Source organism: Ochotona curzoniae, unplaced genomic scaffold (assembly GCF_017591425.1).
Source record: "Ochotona curzoniae isolate NIBS_2020 unplaced genomic scaffold, NIBS_Ocur_1.0 scaffold_2453, whole genome shotgun sequence".
NCBI lineage: Eukaryota > Metazoa > Chordata > Mammalia > Lagomorpha > Ochotonidae > Ochotona > Ochotona curzoniae.
Window position 1 is genome coordinate 15630195 of NW_024467094.1, and position 16412 is coordinate 15646606.

Here is a 16412-nt window from a genome sequence, read left to right on the forward strand (position 1 = left end):
TAACCAGCAGAACAGAAGGCCTCTGTCTCTCTCTTTTAAGGTATATATATACATAGGTGTGTATATATATAAGTGTATATATATATATATTTTTAATTACTAAGTCAGACATACAGAGAGGAGGAGAGACAGAAAGATCTTCCATCCGATGATTTCACTCCCCAAATGGCCGACATGGCCAGAGCTGAATCAATCTGAAACCAGGAGCCTCTTCCAGGTCTCCCACTTGAGTGCAGGGTCCCAAGGCTTTGGGCCAATCTCCACTGCTTTCCCAGGCCACAGGCAGGGAGCTGGATGGGAAGTGGAGCTGCCGGGATTAGAACCGATGTCCAGATGGGATCCTGGAACTTTCAAGGCAAGGACTTTAGCCACTAGCTAGCTACCATGACAGGCCCTCAAAAATGAATAAAAGAATTATAAAAAATAAACACATACATAAAGTGAATCTGAAGAAAGAGAGAGAGAGATGCTGGGCCAGCACTGTGGTGTGCTAGATTACACCTCTGCCTGTGGTGCTAACATCCCATGTGGATGCCGTTTTGAGTCTTGGCTGCTCCCCTCACAATTGGGCTCCTGTTAATGTGCCTGGGAAAACAGCAAGAGACAGCCCTTGTGCCAGTACCCACATGGGAAACCCAAAAGATGCTGCAGGCTCCTGGCTTTAGACTGACCCAGCTCCAACTGTTGCAGCCATTTGGGGAGTCAACCAGCAGATGGAAGATTTCTCTCTCCCTATTTTTTTCTCGCTGTAAATCTGCATTTCAGATAAATAAATAAATAAAGCTTACAAAGCTCTGCAGTAACGGAAACCAACACTCTGAGAACTATCAAAACCACTCAGGCCACACCCTCAGAGCACACTTCTCCACATCAGGTTTCTAAGGTGACACTAAGGGGATATTCCCCAACCTGGGGACTGGGGAGTGTGGCAGCTGGGGGCACCCTCTTCCCTGCCTCCCAACCCCCCCATACATGGGAAAAGGTAAGAAAACGATAACTGGAAGCATTTGTCCCATCCACCTTCCCCATGCTTCGACCCTCCCCACCCTAAGCAGTGGTCCTCATGCGTGTGCATCCTTGCCAACTATGTAAACAACATAAAAAATAAAATAAAATGAAGATCCTATAGGCAACAAGAACTTAGTTTGCATATAAAATATGGTGGCTTACTTATATAATACGATTTCACACATAAAATCCTTGGCTGAGTGTTCTGAAAATATACTGTAAGAATCTTATTTTGAATGTTCCAGCTCTGTGTTGCCTCTGCAACACAGGCATACCACATGGGCACTGGTTCATTCAAGTCCCACGTGCTGCAATTTCAATCCAGCTCCCTGGGTTGGCTTTCTGGTGAAAACAGAAGATGTTCCAAGTCCTTGGGCCCCTGTACCCACACCGGAGATCCAGAAGAATCCCAACTGCTGGCTTAGCTCCGGCCCAGCCCTGGCTGTTACAGCCACATGGGGAGTGAGCCAGAGGAAGTACTATTGGATTGAACAAAAAATATTTACATAGTCATATCTTCAATAGTCAGTATGAGTTCTTGACTTGTCTTCTAATAAATGTTAATGGAGAGCTGGCATTTACCTTGGCAGGGAAGCCACCCACAGTGCACACAGGAGCATCTGATCTGGCACCCTGCTCGGCCTCCTGACCCCAGCTCCCTGCCAGTGTGGACCCTACTGAACAGCACGGAGAGCTCAGGCAGCTGGATTGTTCCCACCCATATGGGACACCTGCATTTTGCTCTTGGCTCATCCTCAGGCACAGTGAGTATTTGAAAAAAGAATCAGTGAATGAAAGCTCTTTCTCTCCCTTTCTACTTTTCAAAGGAATGAGTTTTAAAAAAAGAAATAGGAAAAAATATTAAATTCATTAAGTCTGCTCAGAAATCTTCTATCTGTCATGCTGAAGCCGCCTTTTCAGTTCTAAAACACATACCTTACACCAGCGCACTATGATACCTCCAGGTTTCTCAATGAGTTCTTCTATCTGGACTGGCGGCCGCGATGCTACTGTTCCATGCTTGAAAATGTGGTCTTTCACTATGTTAAGAATTGAATCATCCAACTGGGCAGATAAACAAGGCACATCAACCAGTAAAGGCACTTCGGGTAAGCTGAGGAAACAAAGTCCACACTTTTAGCTAAGACTTAAAAATAAAAGGAATTTTTACCTTATTATTAGTATTTAATTTGAAGGGCAGAGCGACAAAAAGAAACCTAGAGGGGGGAGTAGGAGAAGAGAAGGAGTGAGAGACAGAGAGAGAAATATCTTCTTCTGGTTCATTCCCCAGATGCCCACGAGACAGCCGGTGCTGGGTCAGGTCAAAGTCAGGAACCAAGCAGGTTTTTCAGGTGAATGGCAGCACTTCAAGTACTCAGGCCTCCCAGATGAACTACCAGGGAGCCAGATTGGAAGAGGAGGAGGGATTCTATCCCAGGCACTCCAGTATGGGGTATGAGCGTCCAAATGATGCCCCTCCCACTGCGCCACAATGCCTCCAAGGAGGAATATTTTAGAGAAGTATAGAAAGATTTCCTTTTCAAACAATCATCATAGAAAGAATTCAAATATGAAGCTGATAGAAGGTCTTCTTGTGGGGATGAAATGGTGTGCCCATCAAATGAAGCCTCTGTTTGAGACATGTGCGTCTCCCATCAGAGTGCCAGTCCCAATCCTGCTGACTCTACTTCAATTCAGCTTCCTGCTGATGCACCTGGGAAGCAATTCAGGCTGACCAATCAGAGGGGAGACCCAAATGGAGTTCCAAGTTCCTGGTTTCATCCTGGTCCAGCTCTTGTAGCAACCACCACCATCTGAGAAAACCTCTGGATGAAAGATCTTGATGGGGCCTGGCGCGATAGTGTAGCAGTTAAGGTCCTCGCCTTGAATACACCAGGATACCATATGGACGTCGGTTCTAATCCCAGCGGCCTTGCAGCTCCACTTCCCACCCAGCTCCCTGCTTGTGGCCTGGGAAAGCAGTCGAGGATGGCCCAAGGCCTTGGGACCCTGCACCCATGTGCGAGACCTGGAAGAAGCTCCTGGTTCCTGGCTCCAGATCGGCTCAGCTCCAGCCGTTGAGGCCACTTGGGGAGTGAATCATCAGATGGAGGATCTTCCTCTGTCTCTTCTTCCTCTCTGTATACCCGCCTTTCCAAAAATGAATAAATAAATCTTAAAAAAAAAGAAAGATCTTAATATCTAGCTTTGTCTTTAAATAGAGACTTTTTTTAAAAGGTTTTATTTTTATTTTCATTACAAAGTTAAATATACAGAGAGGAGGAGAGACAGAGAAGAAGATCTTCCATCCAATGATTCACTCCCCAAGTGACCGGAACGACCAGTGCTGTGTCGATCCAAAGCCAGGAGCCAGGAGCTCTTCCAGGTCTACCACGCTGGTGCAGGGTCCCAAGGCTTTGGGCCGTCCTCGACTGCTTTCCCAGGCCACAAGCAGGGAGCTGGATGGGAAGTAGAGCTACTGGAATTAGAAATGCTGCCTATAGGGAATCTCGGCGTGCTCAAGGTGAGGACTTTAGCCACTAAGCCACTGTACCAGGCCCAAATAGAGACATCTTGAAAACAATCTTTCTCTACCCTTTCTGTCATTCTGTCTTTTATATAAATAAATAAATAAAACTTTTAAAAAAAAGTTTTATAATTATAATCTCTATCTTCCTTATAATCAGAATAAGGAAAAAGGAAGTAGGAATAGTTACTCCTGATCTTAGCCAGAAGGCAAAGAAGCAACAGCTGACCTAGTTTTGGAAAATCAGTGTAAAAGGCACAGGTTCTGCTACCTGTCCAGCTGGATGTGTGCGGCCTTTTTGGTAAAGCTCCACAGTTTTTCATTCTGCTCATCCACAGCACCCAGGATGGCGACCTCGCCTACAAGCAAGCACAGGGGGATCAGAACACAGCCATGTTAGAGTCAACACAGTTCAGGTGCAGGTGCGTCTCCAGTCGTCTCACGCACAATTCCTAAGCAATAGCAGATTTCCAAACAGCGAAAGGAGAAACTATTTTAGAAGCGACTCTATGTTCAGCCCAAGAGGAGAGGGTGTGTACAACAGCAACACTTTGCCCAGGACTAAGGAGTCTGTTCTGTACGATCTGTTTTGCAGACCTGTACTCTCAAAAGCAGATGGGACTTGTTGCTATCAATCCCACAGCAGCCAGCACAAATATTATCCTGGCAAAATCAATAGCGTCCCAGGTTTTACAAAGCCCAAAGAGAGTTATGCTTTTCTAAAAGAATGTTATACATTGGGTTAGAAATCACAATAGAACACTAACAAGTACTAACAAGGGAACTGGATCAGACAGAGAGCGTCCAGGAGTTGAACCAGCACCCATATAGGATTCTGGCTCTGCAGACTGCAGCTTAACACTCAGCACCACCGCACTGTGCCTGCCCCTCCACCTACCATGCACCCCGCCCAAGGATTTACTTTGTAAAATAAAAACACTTCTCAGGGTGATGAGTGTGCCCCCTGACCTCTGCAGCCCTGCGTCTGGGGTTACTGCCAAAGGCAAGGTACCACGGGAGAGCCATTCGGTGGAGCTGCTGAGAATGTTATCAAAGGCACTGCTCTGCCCTTGACAAATAAGGACTTCTCATGGAAGAGAAGCAAAGATACAACCAGCTTGGAAAGCTCACACTAGCCCCAGCTTGCAGGAGGGGCCAAAGCAGGATGAAATTCCAGCCAGAGGGACAGTCCCGTGGGGATCCACGTCGCTCACAGCACTCACCCAGCAGAGCAGATGGCTTCCGGTCTCTCCCTGACTCCCTTCCTGTAATTATCCGCTCAGTGTTGGCATCCCTGAAGGTTCCATCCTCTGCATCCCACAGTATCCTGACCGTTTCCCTCATTCTGTGACCCAGATATGATGCCTATGCTGCGACCTGCGCATTGCCATCTCCAAGCATGGCTCCTCCCCTTTGGCCTCACACCCATGCAGCCATCTTCAGCACCTCCAACTCAGTGTGCTCAAAGCGACACCTGGGACCCAGGACAGCTTCCCTCCCCCGCCTGCTGTCTTCACATCCTTCCATGCAGAACTGCACCGGTTATCCTGCATTGCTTCAGTCTCCCTATGAGGGGATCACCAACAATCAACACCCATACCCACACTAATGTGCAATTATTAAAGAATAATAAACAAATACAGTCGCCAACTAATAAAATCATCTGTAACACTGTCTCCAAACATCTTAAAACCAGCCGTACCTCATTTTCAACGCCACAACCTTTACCCTCTCAAGTTTCAGAGAAGTGTCCTCGGCGTCCGGACTTACAATGTATAAAAGTCTCCCAATTGCAGGCAGCGTCACATTTTACAAACGCAAATCTGAAGTGTGCTGCTTACAGTTCTCCAGATCCTTGAGACATGCCGATCACTGCACTCAGTTACCACCTCTTCTCCCGTGTCTGCCTAAGGAACTGCTCTGAGCCTCTCTGGAATCCCTCCTGCCGACAGCTATGGACACTTTTCCTGACAGACTAACATGCTCTTCCGTGTCCCAGAAGAGCAAGATCTCTCTCAACTTGCAGGCTTCTCCCACTGGGCTGTGAACCCCAAAAGACTGAACAGCTACCTTTTTGTCCAGAGCACCTGAGAACAACTGATGCTGGGGCTGGCATCTAGGCCCACTGTGGGTTAAGTAGGACTGGCGTCACGGCCCAGTGCGGGTGAGGCAACTGCCTGTGATGCCAGCAGGTGTTCTGAGTCCCAGTTGCCTTGCTTCCAATCCCCTGGGAAAGCCTGGGAAAGCAGGGCCTGGGAAAGCAGTGGAAGACGGCAGGAGATGAAGCCCCTGGCTCCGGCCTGGATCAGACCCAGTGCTGTGTCCATGTGGAGAGTGACCTACTGGATGGAAGATGCGTGTGTATGTGGGTGTGTCATTGTAACTGTGCCTTACAAATAAACAAACCTTCACAAATGCTGAACGAAGGCAGCAAGGTAAGATCTGGCCATGACTGAACTAATATCACTGACTACAAACAGGAAGTCCTAACTACAGCTTCCCAAGTGACATCAAGCACATTTTTTAACCTTCTGAAAGGTAACAATGGCATTAAATTCTACGTACCATGAATAGTATGAGATATACATATTTTAGTCTTCTGTGGCCATACCACCCTGAATGCGCCCGATCTCGTCGGATCTCAGAAGCTAAGCAGGGTCGGGCCTGGTTAGTACTTGGATGGGAGAAATACATATTTTAAACATAATCAAAATAACCATAAAATCATTCAGTCAACAGTGACTTGGATAATATCATCATGGAATAACTTGAGGAAAACCCCTTACTCCGCCCTGCTTCGTGAATGGTTATACTGAACACTTGTATTCACCCTGGTATCTATCACTGTGTATCTGCCGGGAGTCTACGCTAGAGACTGTCTCCTGGTGGCCGCACGCTGAACGCCCCTAGGCCACAGGAAGCCAGCAAAGCCCTGATGCCAAGCAAGCACGCTGCTAGGCTCGCTGGCCCGCACCTTCTTTCACCAAGTCCTCCGCGGTAGTCACGCCATGCTCAATGAGCTTCCGGCAGTCTTCTAGTGGCTTCATGGTCTCCTGTTCGATGGCATCCACCTCTTGTAACAAGGTCACCAGCCGCTCATCCAGGAGTTTCCCAAGGGTTCCCTTTAAATCCATAAAATGTTGTTTCAGGACATCTCTCGTCTGTGATGCACTCTCTTTGATCTGAAAAGAAATAACATAAAAACTCAAAAAAACCAGTACCTGTAGAAGTTTACTCCACAGACACCATGCATAACAATCAAAAGGTACCACCCAATTTTGGGGGGCTAGCACCTTGGCTAAATAGGCTAACCTTCCTTCAAGCACTGGCATTCCAAATGGACACCAGTTCATATCCTGGCTGCTCCACTTCTGATTCAGTTCCATGCTAAGTCATGGGAAAGCAGGTAAGGATGGCTCATGACCTTGGGCACCTGCGCCCACAAGAGAGACCCAGAAGAGGCTCCTACTTCCCGGCTTCAAATCAGCTCCACTTGACGAGCCACTGTGGCCATCTGGGCAGTGAGCCAGCAGATGTTAAGATCTCCTTCCCGGGACTGGTGCAGTGGCCTAGTGGCTAAAGTCCTCGCCTTGAACGCACTGCGATCCCATATAAGAGCCAGTCCTAATCCCAGCAGCTCCATTTTCCATCCAGCTCCCTGCTTGTGACCTGGGAAAGCAGTCAAGGATGACCCAGAGCATTGGGACCCTGAACCTGCATGGGAGACATTGAGGAGGTTCCTGGCTCCTGGCTTTGGATCGGCTCAGCATCGGCCATTGCAGTCACTTGGTGAGTGAACCATCGGACGGAAGATCTTCCTCTCTGTCTCTCCCCCTCTGTGTATCTGACTTTCCAATAAAAATAAATAAATCTTAAAAGAAAAAAAAGATCTCAGTTCTCCTTCCCTCTCTCTCTTTATGTGCCTTTCAAACAAATAAAAAAGTGAATCTTTAGACCTAAACCATGACTTGGCAGCCGTAACTGGCAGCTGCTAATTACAACTTAGAGTGCAGTTAGATCCTAGAGCCAGGAGGAACTTACAGGTGGAGCTTGCACTCTCCTCTTCTTCTTTTTTTTAAGATCTGTTTTATTTTTTTTTAAGATTTATTTCTTTTTATTGGGAAGACAGATCCACAGAGAGAAGGAGGGACAGAGAATGATCCCCCATTCACTGGTTCATTCCCCGAGGGGTCACAACAGCAGGAGCTGAGCTAATCCAAAGTCAGGAGCTTCTTCCAAGTCTCCTACTTGGGTGTGTCCAGGGTCCTAAGGCTTTGGTCCATCCTCTATTGCTTTCTCAGACCATAATCAGGGAGTTGGATGGGAAATGGAGCAGCTGGGACCCGATCCAGTGTGCATATGGCATTCTGGCCTTTGCAGCAGGAGAAGCGGCCAATTCAGCCATCACCCTGGGTCCTGTTTTATTTCTTTGAAAGGCAGCAACAACAGAGCAGGTAGAGAGCTGGATAGGACCCGGAACAGCCAGAACTAGCGCCCGTACAGGATACCAACACTGCAGGTGTGGCTTAACTCATTCTGCCACAATCCTGGCCCCAGAGTTCTCACTTTTCACAAGCACGCCTGTAATTCTGCCCACACTGGGGAATACTACCCTGAACTCACAGCACGCAGAAACCCTGTTCAAAACGACAGGGAGACTTCATCTCACATGCACGTGGGAAACAAACAGCCTGTACAGTACCTAGCAATTCAGCTATCAAAATTCAACTCACTTTCAAGTAAAAACAAATAATGTCCAAAAAAAAAAAAAGAGGTTAGCTCTATATGCTTCAAACACTTTTCAAAAGACCCCGGAAGAAACTGTCACTATTTTGAGATGTCACCTGGGGTACAGTTAGAATTCCAGAATCGCAGGCACCACCTGGAACTGTGGAAGCACAAGCTCGGATTTCCCAGTGCGCCAGGGAAGCGGCACAGGCGTTACAGTGAGCGGAAGACACGGAGCCGCTGCTGCAGCAGCGCCTGAGTCCATTTCAGTCCGCACTACCGAGAGACAATGTGAGAGCTGCACTCTGGACCACCAGCTCCCGCCTCTCCTTTCAACGGATGTACCACACAGGAAGTGCACTGGTTAGGTAAAGCCAGTTTCCTCTTTAGAAAGAATTCAAAAGCCCCACCAGCAGTTGCAGATCTGCGTTTTGTTTTTGTTTCAAAACAACAGAAAAAAAAAAGGAAGTATGTGAGCACAAAGCAGCGAGAGAGCTGCGGAACGGAGAGGCCGCTGGTCCACACACTCCTGGCCGTGGTCGTGTACACGTGTCCCTTCTCTTCACGGAAGCCCAAGCACTGCAGCTCAGACAGTATACTGCCTCAGGGTCACTGAAGCTCAGTCCCGCTGTGGCTGAATACAATCAGTAAGCTCTTTTCCAGGCTTTAAGGAAGCTGATTGTAAACGCAGGGGTGGGCATCGGCACAGCGTTAAGGTACCACTAGAAACACCCACATTCCACACCTGAGTCCCTGGGTTTGAGCCCCGGCTCCTGCTCTAATTCCAGCTTCCTGCTGACGCACAATGTGGAAAGCAGCAGCTGACAGGAGAAGCACTGGAGGCACTGCCGTCCATGGTGGGAACCCAGGACTGAGTCCCAGGTTCCGGCCTTTCTGCTGCCCCGGCTGAGGGTGCTACTGACATCGGGGGAAGGAATGTGCAGATGGAAGATTCCTCTCTCTCTCTCTTTCACTGCATTTCTGATAAATAAAGCATGTGGTACCGAAGGTTAAACCACTAGTTGAGATGCCCACATTCCATACTGGAGTGCTGTTTTAAATTCTGGCTACTCCAACTTGGATCCAACTTCTTGTCCATGCACCTTAGGGGACGGCCAATGATGGTTCCTGTACTAGAGACCCAAGTGCATACCTTGACGGAGTTCCTGGCCTGATTCTAGATGTCGCAGGCATAGTGGAGTGAATCACAGACAGAAGATAACCCTTTCATTCTATCGCTCTATTGCTATACTTTCTTGGTAGATTAAAATTTAAAAATAAACATAAAAAAAGGCTATACGGACATATGGTCATAAAAATAAATAACAAAATGCCAACTTCACTGCTCAGTGAATTTCTTCATGTTTAATGGGGCATCAGTGATCCAATACAATCTCTAACTCTTTTTTTTCTTAAAGATTTATTTATTTTTATTAAAAAGTCAGATAAACAGAGAGGAAGATCTTCTGTCCGATGATTCACTCCCAAAGTGAGCGCAACAGCTGGTGCTGCACCGATCCGAAGCCTGGAGCCAGGAACTTCCTCCAGGTCTCCCACACCAGTGCAGGGTCCCAAGGCTTTGTGCTATCCTGTTTTCCCAGGCCACAAGCAGGGAACTGGATGGGAAGTGGAGCTGCTGGAATTAGAACTGGTTCCCATATGGGATCCTGGTACATTCAAGACGAGGATTTTAGCTACTAGGCTACCGCGCAGGGCCCCAAGAGTTTCTCTCACATTGAACCATGTTCTGCTGCTTTCCCAGGCCATTAGCACGGAGCTGGACCAAAATGGATCAGCTGGGACTAGAACCAGTGCCCCTGTGGGATGTTGACACTGCCAAGTGGAGGATTAGTGTGAGCCACCATGCTTGTCCCATTCTTGATATTCCTATTAGGTAATAGCAAATTCTGTGTAGATCAGCATTCACACAGGGCTTGAAAACACACAACATACTAAAGACTAATAGAGACAGACAGAAAATGAAGTAGAGAAAAAAAATTTTTTCCAGAAAAACTAAGACAAGAAATGTTAATATCTGAGCAAAGAGCTGAAAACTGTTATTGCCTCTTTTATCTCCACTTCCCCACTGTTAGCATTTTCAAAGCAGCACAAAATCTGGATGGATATAATTTGCTATGGCAAAATGGTCTAGCTAGCTTAGTTAAAAAAAAATTTATCCCAAGGAAAGGCTAAATCCTGGTCTAGGGAAGTTCAAGAGCAAATGTAATAGTTTACTAATAAGCTGTGCTTCTCGCAGGCGGCTGCTGTCCACATGCTGTCTCCTTTCACACGTTATTCTACAGAATGCAGTCTGCCGTGGACACGACTTTGTATTGAATTCTTTTCTTCTGGCTCGTGTTATAAGTATTTTTTCAAGTATACATGGGCATACTTTTTTTTGTTATTTTTATTTTTTTCTTTTATTTTTTTGGGCATACTTACAGGGCTCAGGGATGTTTTCCTACATAGATGCAGTGTGTAGTGTTGAAAGCAAGGTGCCGGGGTCCTGACCTCATCATTTCTCAGACTGAGAAGCTTTAAGCTCTTCTGAGTTCTTGATAACATATGTAACTTTTTGTGAACTACAGTCACTCTACAATCTAATCTTTTAAAACAAATATTTGCTGATTGATGGAGGTGCCAAGAGACAGTAGACACACCCTCTCTTTCTCTTTCTCTCCTGGCCCAGTCCTTCAGTGCTGTTCCTGTCATGACCTGAGCTGGTTCAGCGACAAGCCTGGCAGGATCCCAGTTACTTGAGCCATCACTCCTGTCTTCCGTGATGTTTTATTAGGAAGTTAAGACTGAGCTGAGCCAGGAATCAAAGCCCAGGTACTCTTGACACGGGAGACAGGCGTCTTAAACCACTGGGACAAGCTTTTCCTGGCCTAATTTTTATGCAGAGGTGAAGAGTCTGCTAAATGGATATTGTAATAGCATAACTCACCTTCTGGAAACAAAGCCAAATGAATGCAAGGGGAAGGAAAAGCCAAACAAGAATTTATGTGCAAGCCGTATTGGCACGCATATTAACACTGCTTTTCAATCATCCTTTTACAAGTAAGTCATCACATACTATTCTTTAAAGTCTTCCATATTTATGTGTTTAAAAGGCAAAGAGGAAACAGAGACAGAGTTCTTTCATATGCTGATGCACTTCCCTGATGCCTGCAGCAGGCCAGAGCCAGAAGCCCTAACTCCATCCTGGTTGACCAAGTGGGTGGCAGGGCCAAGCATTTGGGCCATCACCTGCTGCCTTCCAGAGCAGGAGATTAGACTCAGAAGCAGAACCAGGACTCAATCCCAAGTGGAGTCTTAACCCATTGTACCAATGGCCTCTCTAACATTCACCTTGTCTTTACATAGCCGGCTTGCTGATCACTGAATCTAAAACTCAACTGAGGGCTTGGTGTGATGGCCTAATATCTAAACCCTCACCCTGAAAGTGTCAGGATCCAAACTGGGTGCCAGTTCATGTCCTGGATGCTCCACTTCTCATCCAGCTCCCAGCCTGCAGTCTGGGAAAGCAGTGGAGGATGACCCATGGCCTTGGCACCGTGACACCCACCTGGGAGGCTGGAAGAAGCTCCTGACTCCTGGCTGTGAATCAGCTCAGCTCCGGCTATTGTGACCATTTGGGAAATGAACCAGTAGATGAAAAAATCTTTCTCTCAGTATTTCCTCTTTATACATCTGTCTTTCAAATAAAAATAAATTTTTAAAAAAGATCAATTGAGGGGCCCAGTGCCATAGTCTAGTGGCTAAAATCCTGGCCTTTAACGCACCAGAATCCCATACAGGTGAGGGTTCTAATCCCGGCAGCTCCACTTCCCATCCAGCTCCCTGCCTGTGTCCTGGGAAAGCAGTCAAGAATAGCCCAAAGCCTTAGGACCCTGCAACCGTGTGAGAGATCTGGAGGAAGACCGATAATTCACTCCCCAAGTGACCACAACAGCTGGTGCTGCGCTGATCTGAAGCCAGGAGCCAGGAGCTCTTCCGGTTCTCCGACACGGATACAAGGTCCCAAGGTTTTGGGCTGTCTTCAACTCCTTTCCCATGCCACAAGCAGCGAGGTGGATGGGAAGCAGGGCTGCTGGGATTGAACCAGTGGTCATATGGGATCCTGGCACATTCAAGGCGAGGACTTCAGCTGCTAGGCTACTGTTCTGTGCCCTGTTTGATTGATTTTTTAAAATGATTTATTTTACCCAGAATATCGGAGTCACAGAGAGAGGGGAGAGATGTGGGAGAGAGAGAGAAGAGATCTCTTTCATCCGCTGATTCATTCCCAAAAATGGGTATAATATTTGCAGCTGGATCCTTCCAAAGCTAGGATCCAGGAACTTCATCCAAGTCTCCCACATGTGTGCAAAGGTCCAAGGACTTGGAGCATCCTCCATTGCTTTCTCAGGCACATTAATAGGCAGCTGGATCAAGAAGTGGAACCCCTTGGATAGAAACCAGCAACCATGTGGAATGTCAGCGCCAGCAGACGGGAGTAGCCTGTTGCTACTATCATATTGGCCCCTGATTTTTCTTAAAGATTTATTTATTTTTATTTTTATTGCAAAGTCAGATATACAGAGAGGAGGAGAGACAGAGAGGAGGATCTTCTGTCCAATGATTTACTCCCCAAGTGACCACAATGGCAGGTGCTGCACCGATCCAAAGCCAGGAGCCAGGAACTTCTTCCAGGTCTCCCAGGCAGGTGCAGGGTCCCAAGGCTTTGGGCCGTCCTCGACAGCTTTCCCGGGCCACAGGCAGGGAGCTGGATGGAAAGTGGGACCGCCAGGGTTAGAACTGGTGTCCATATGGGATCCTGGTGCATTCAAGGCGAGGACTTTAGCCACTAGGCCATTGTATTAGGCCCTCTGATATATATTTTTTTAATGTTATTTTGGGGCTAATGGTGTGGCTCAACAAGCTACTACTACATTTTCAGAATATTGTCAGCATAGTATGTGTTACATTTCCTTTATGAGGCTTCGACTAGTTTGTCATTTGTGTCGTCTTAAACCTACCTTGTTAGAAAACCACAGAACTATTTTTGACCTGAGTGGCTAGCCAGCTCTGTCACTGACTGGCTTACTACCACTCAGTTCTTTATACAGGGCAGAGGTAAGAAAACATGTTGTGACAGCAAGCATCTTCTGGCAATACAAAAATATACCGGTTTGCCCAGGCTTTCAAAATGCGGAGTGGGGAGCAAACCACCGGATGGAAGATCTTCCTCTCTGTCTCTCCCCCTCTCTGTATATCCACCTTTCCAATAAAATAAATAGATCCTTTAAAAAAAAAAAAAGAACACTAGTTAAATGTTCAAAGCTTATTTGAAAACAAGAGACTCTGAAACACATATTCATCAAATGGGCACTCAGATATTAAGACATGCTAGCACAAGCACTGGCAGGAGACTGCAAATTATTCACTTGTGCATCTTTTTATAATTATCTGACAAACATAATATTTCAAACAACATTTTAATATCGAAGATAAACCACAGCAGTTTACGAAGTCTCACGATGACATGACTTACAGGACTCAGTGAGGAGTGAGTCCTCTGGTAATGGTGCCTTCCAAGCAGTGTTTTTCTACCCTCCTCAATGGGCATGCCTATCACCCCTGCAGATCCTGCTAATGTAGAGATTCTGAGTCAGCAGGCGTGGGGAGGGGCCTGAAATTCTACATTCTCCACAATCCCCCGGAAGATGCCACTTCTGCAGGTCATGGACCACAGCGAACTGGCCAGAAGTGGGGCAGGGCACGTCATCAGGAACCCCCATCTAACGATTCACTCTGCAGTAGCAGAAGCCAGCTCTTGCCGATGCCTTCAGAGGCATGTTTCATGCTATGAAAAGGCACACGGAGAGACTAACATGTTTGCTTTACAGAGAGAACTGACATTGCACACACACACTGGCATTTCCAGCTACAGGCACCACCAGTACATCAAACAAATTCCTTGTATGACAATATATAAAATTGGAGTTTTGGAACCTGCAAGGATTAAGGACCAGGCCCCAGGGATTGCTACAGTGGGATAAGCCTGTGACACTAGCCTCCACGGCTCCACTAACGACCCAGGCCCTTGCTAACGAGCCTGGGAAAACAGCAGAGGAAAGTCCAAGCCCTTGGGGCCTGGCCAGTGGCAGACAGAAAATTTTTGTGTTTCTATCTCTGTCACTCCAAAACTTGAAAACAAAACAGAACTAAAGACCAGACCCCAGACTGTGACAATGGGACTAAGGCAGTGCTCTTAGCACTCTGTGACAGCTTAATTACTCTAAATTTTTAAAAAATATATTTTCATTTAGTTTTTAGGAATAGTTACAGAGAGTGACATAAAGAAAAGTTTGATCCATTCTCCAAATGGCCACAATGGCCGGGGTTTGGCCAGGGCAAAGCCAGGATCCAGTAAGTCCATCCGGATCTACCATGTGGATGCTGGGGCCATCTGTTGCTGCTTTCCCAGGCATATTATCAGGGACCTGGACAGGAAGTAGAGCACCCTGGGCTTGGACAGGTGCCCACATGGTGTGTCGGTGTTGCCGGCAGCAGCCCATATCACTGTGCCACACACTATTCCTGATTTCTGTTTGTAACAAGCAGAAAAGCCAGTGCCACAGAAATCATACAAATAGGGCTGGCACAGTGGTACAGGCAACAAAGCCTTCACCTCCAGTGCTGGCATTCCATATGGGCTCCAGTTCGAGTTCCAGCTGCTCTACTTCCAGTCCAGCTCCTTTCTAATACATGTGGGAAAGCAGCATAAGAAGGCCCAAGTCCTCAATCCCCCATACCCACATGAGACCCAAATGAAGCCCCTGACTCCTGGCTTCCACCTAGCCCAGCTCTGGACATTATAGCCATTTGGGGAGTGAATCAGTGGATGGAAAATCTCTCTCTGTCACTGCAACTCTTTCAAACAAAATAAATCATTAAAAAGAAAAGATAGAAAGAAAGAAAGAAACAGGGCAAGTGATGATAAACACGACGGAAATAAAATCTAGCAATGAACACCTCAGAACTCAGGGTTTCCCCCCTTATTTTATTTTTAGGGGTGACAGTCATGAAAAAAAAAGTGAGTCCAAGAGCAGAGTGGATTTCCTTAACCATAGTGACCTAGAAATACTTCTGACGCCCAAGACATACTTACTGAGTGAGTGAGCACACTGAACATTTAAAGAGTGGGGGAGTTAATGTCTTTGGTATTTACATCTCGGCGCCAGGGATTCCAGGGAGCTATAGGAAACCTCTCTGAACAATTTCAGCATCAGCCAGGACAGGCTGGTTGTAAACACTGTCTGATTTCCTCAAGACGACAACCATCTCTCTCCCCTTCAACTTACACAGACAACATTTGCATTCCTACACAGAACTTCCTTTTCTCTGCACACAGGGGGTAGGGCCCAAGCTTAACCACAAGACAAGAGGCTTCTACGGGAAGGCAGTTGTTTTTGCACAGTAACTGAAAAGACTTACTCCTCCTTCTACACTTTTCCAACACAAGATTTTTTTTTTAACACATGACAAATTTCACAATTTCCCGAGATTTCTAACAGGTAAGAAAAACAAAAACAGAGATTAAAAAAAATATGCCAAATGTTTTGAAAAGCATAAAAGGTTACAATGTGATCCAGCAGTTCCAAAAAGGTACAGTCCAAAAAGAACTGAAAACACATCCATACAAAGACTGTACAAACGTTGATAGCAGAAGTAATCTAAACAGTCAAACATGGAAATATCAGATACCTGGATAGGCAAAGCCCGGTGCTGTAAGTACTTAACTAATGTTATGTTAAACCAAAGAAATGAGTCACAAGGCATCACTGTCTTTTTTAGTGCCATTTATATGAAACACCCAGAACAGGTACATCCAGAGAAGACAGAATATAGGCCAACTATTGCTAGCAACTGGACAGAGGGACAGCATTTTGGAGGAGAAAGAGACAAAAATGTTCTAGAAGCAGCAAGTAAGGATGGCTGAACAACTTTATGGATATATTTAACACCTTGACTGACAAATTTAAGGCATGGATTTCATGGTATATGGATTATATCAACAATAACAACAAAGATCAAATGCCCAAAGGAAGTAAAACCGACAAGTAAGGAACATATACAAAGGGCAGTGTCCCCTTACCCTGGC

The 16412-nt window shown here is 46.4% G+C and overlaps 1 protein-coding gene across 3 annotated transcripts in view; it reads right to left on the bottom strand.

The window, feature by feature from the left end:
• CRLF3 (cytokine receptor like factor 3) overlaps nt 1–16412 on the bottom strand; it is a 30564-nt gene that overhangs the window by 11413 nt on the left and 2739 nt on the right. For 2 of the 3 annotated variants that reach the window (XM_041001717.1, XM_041001719.1), the window contains exons 2-4: nt 6510–6717; nt 3807–3894; nt 1945–2122 (exon numbers count right to left, since the gene is read on the bottom strand). In XM_041001717.1, the coding sequence (XP_040857651.1) occupies nt 1945–2122; nt 3807–3894; nt 6510–6717 (474 nt within the window). Of the gene's footprint in view, nt 1–1944; nt 2123–3806; nt 3895–6509; nt 6718–8379; nt 9022–16412 lie in introns of those variants that run through there. The other variant, XM_041001718.1, reaches the window with a different exon arrangement.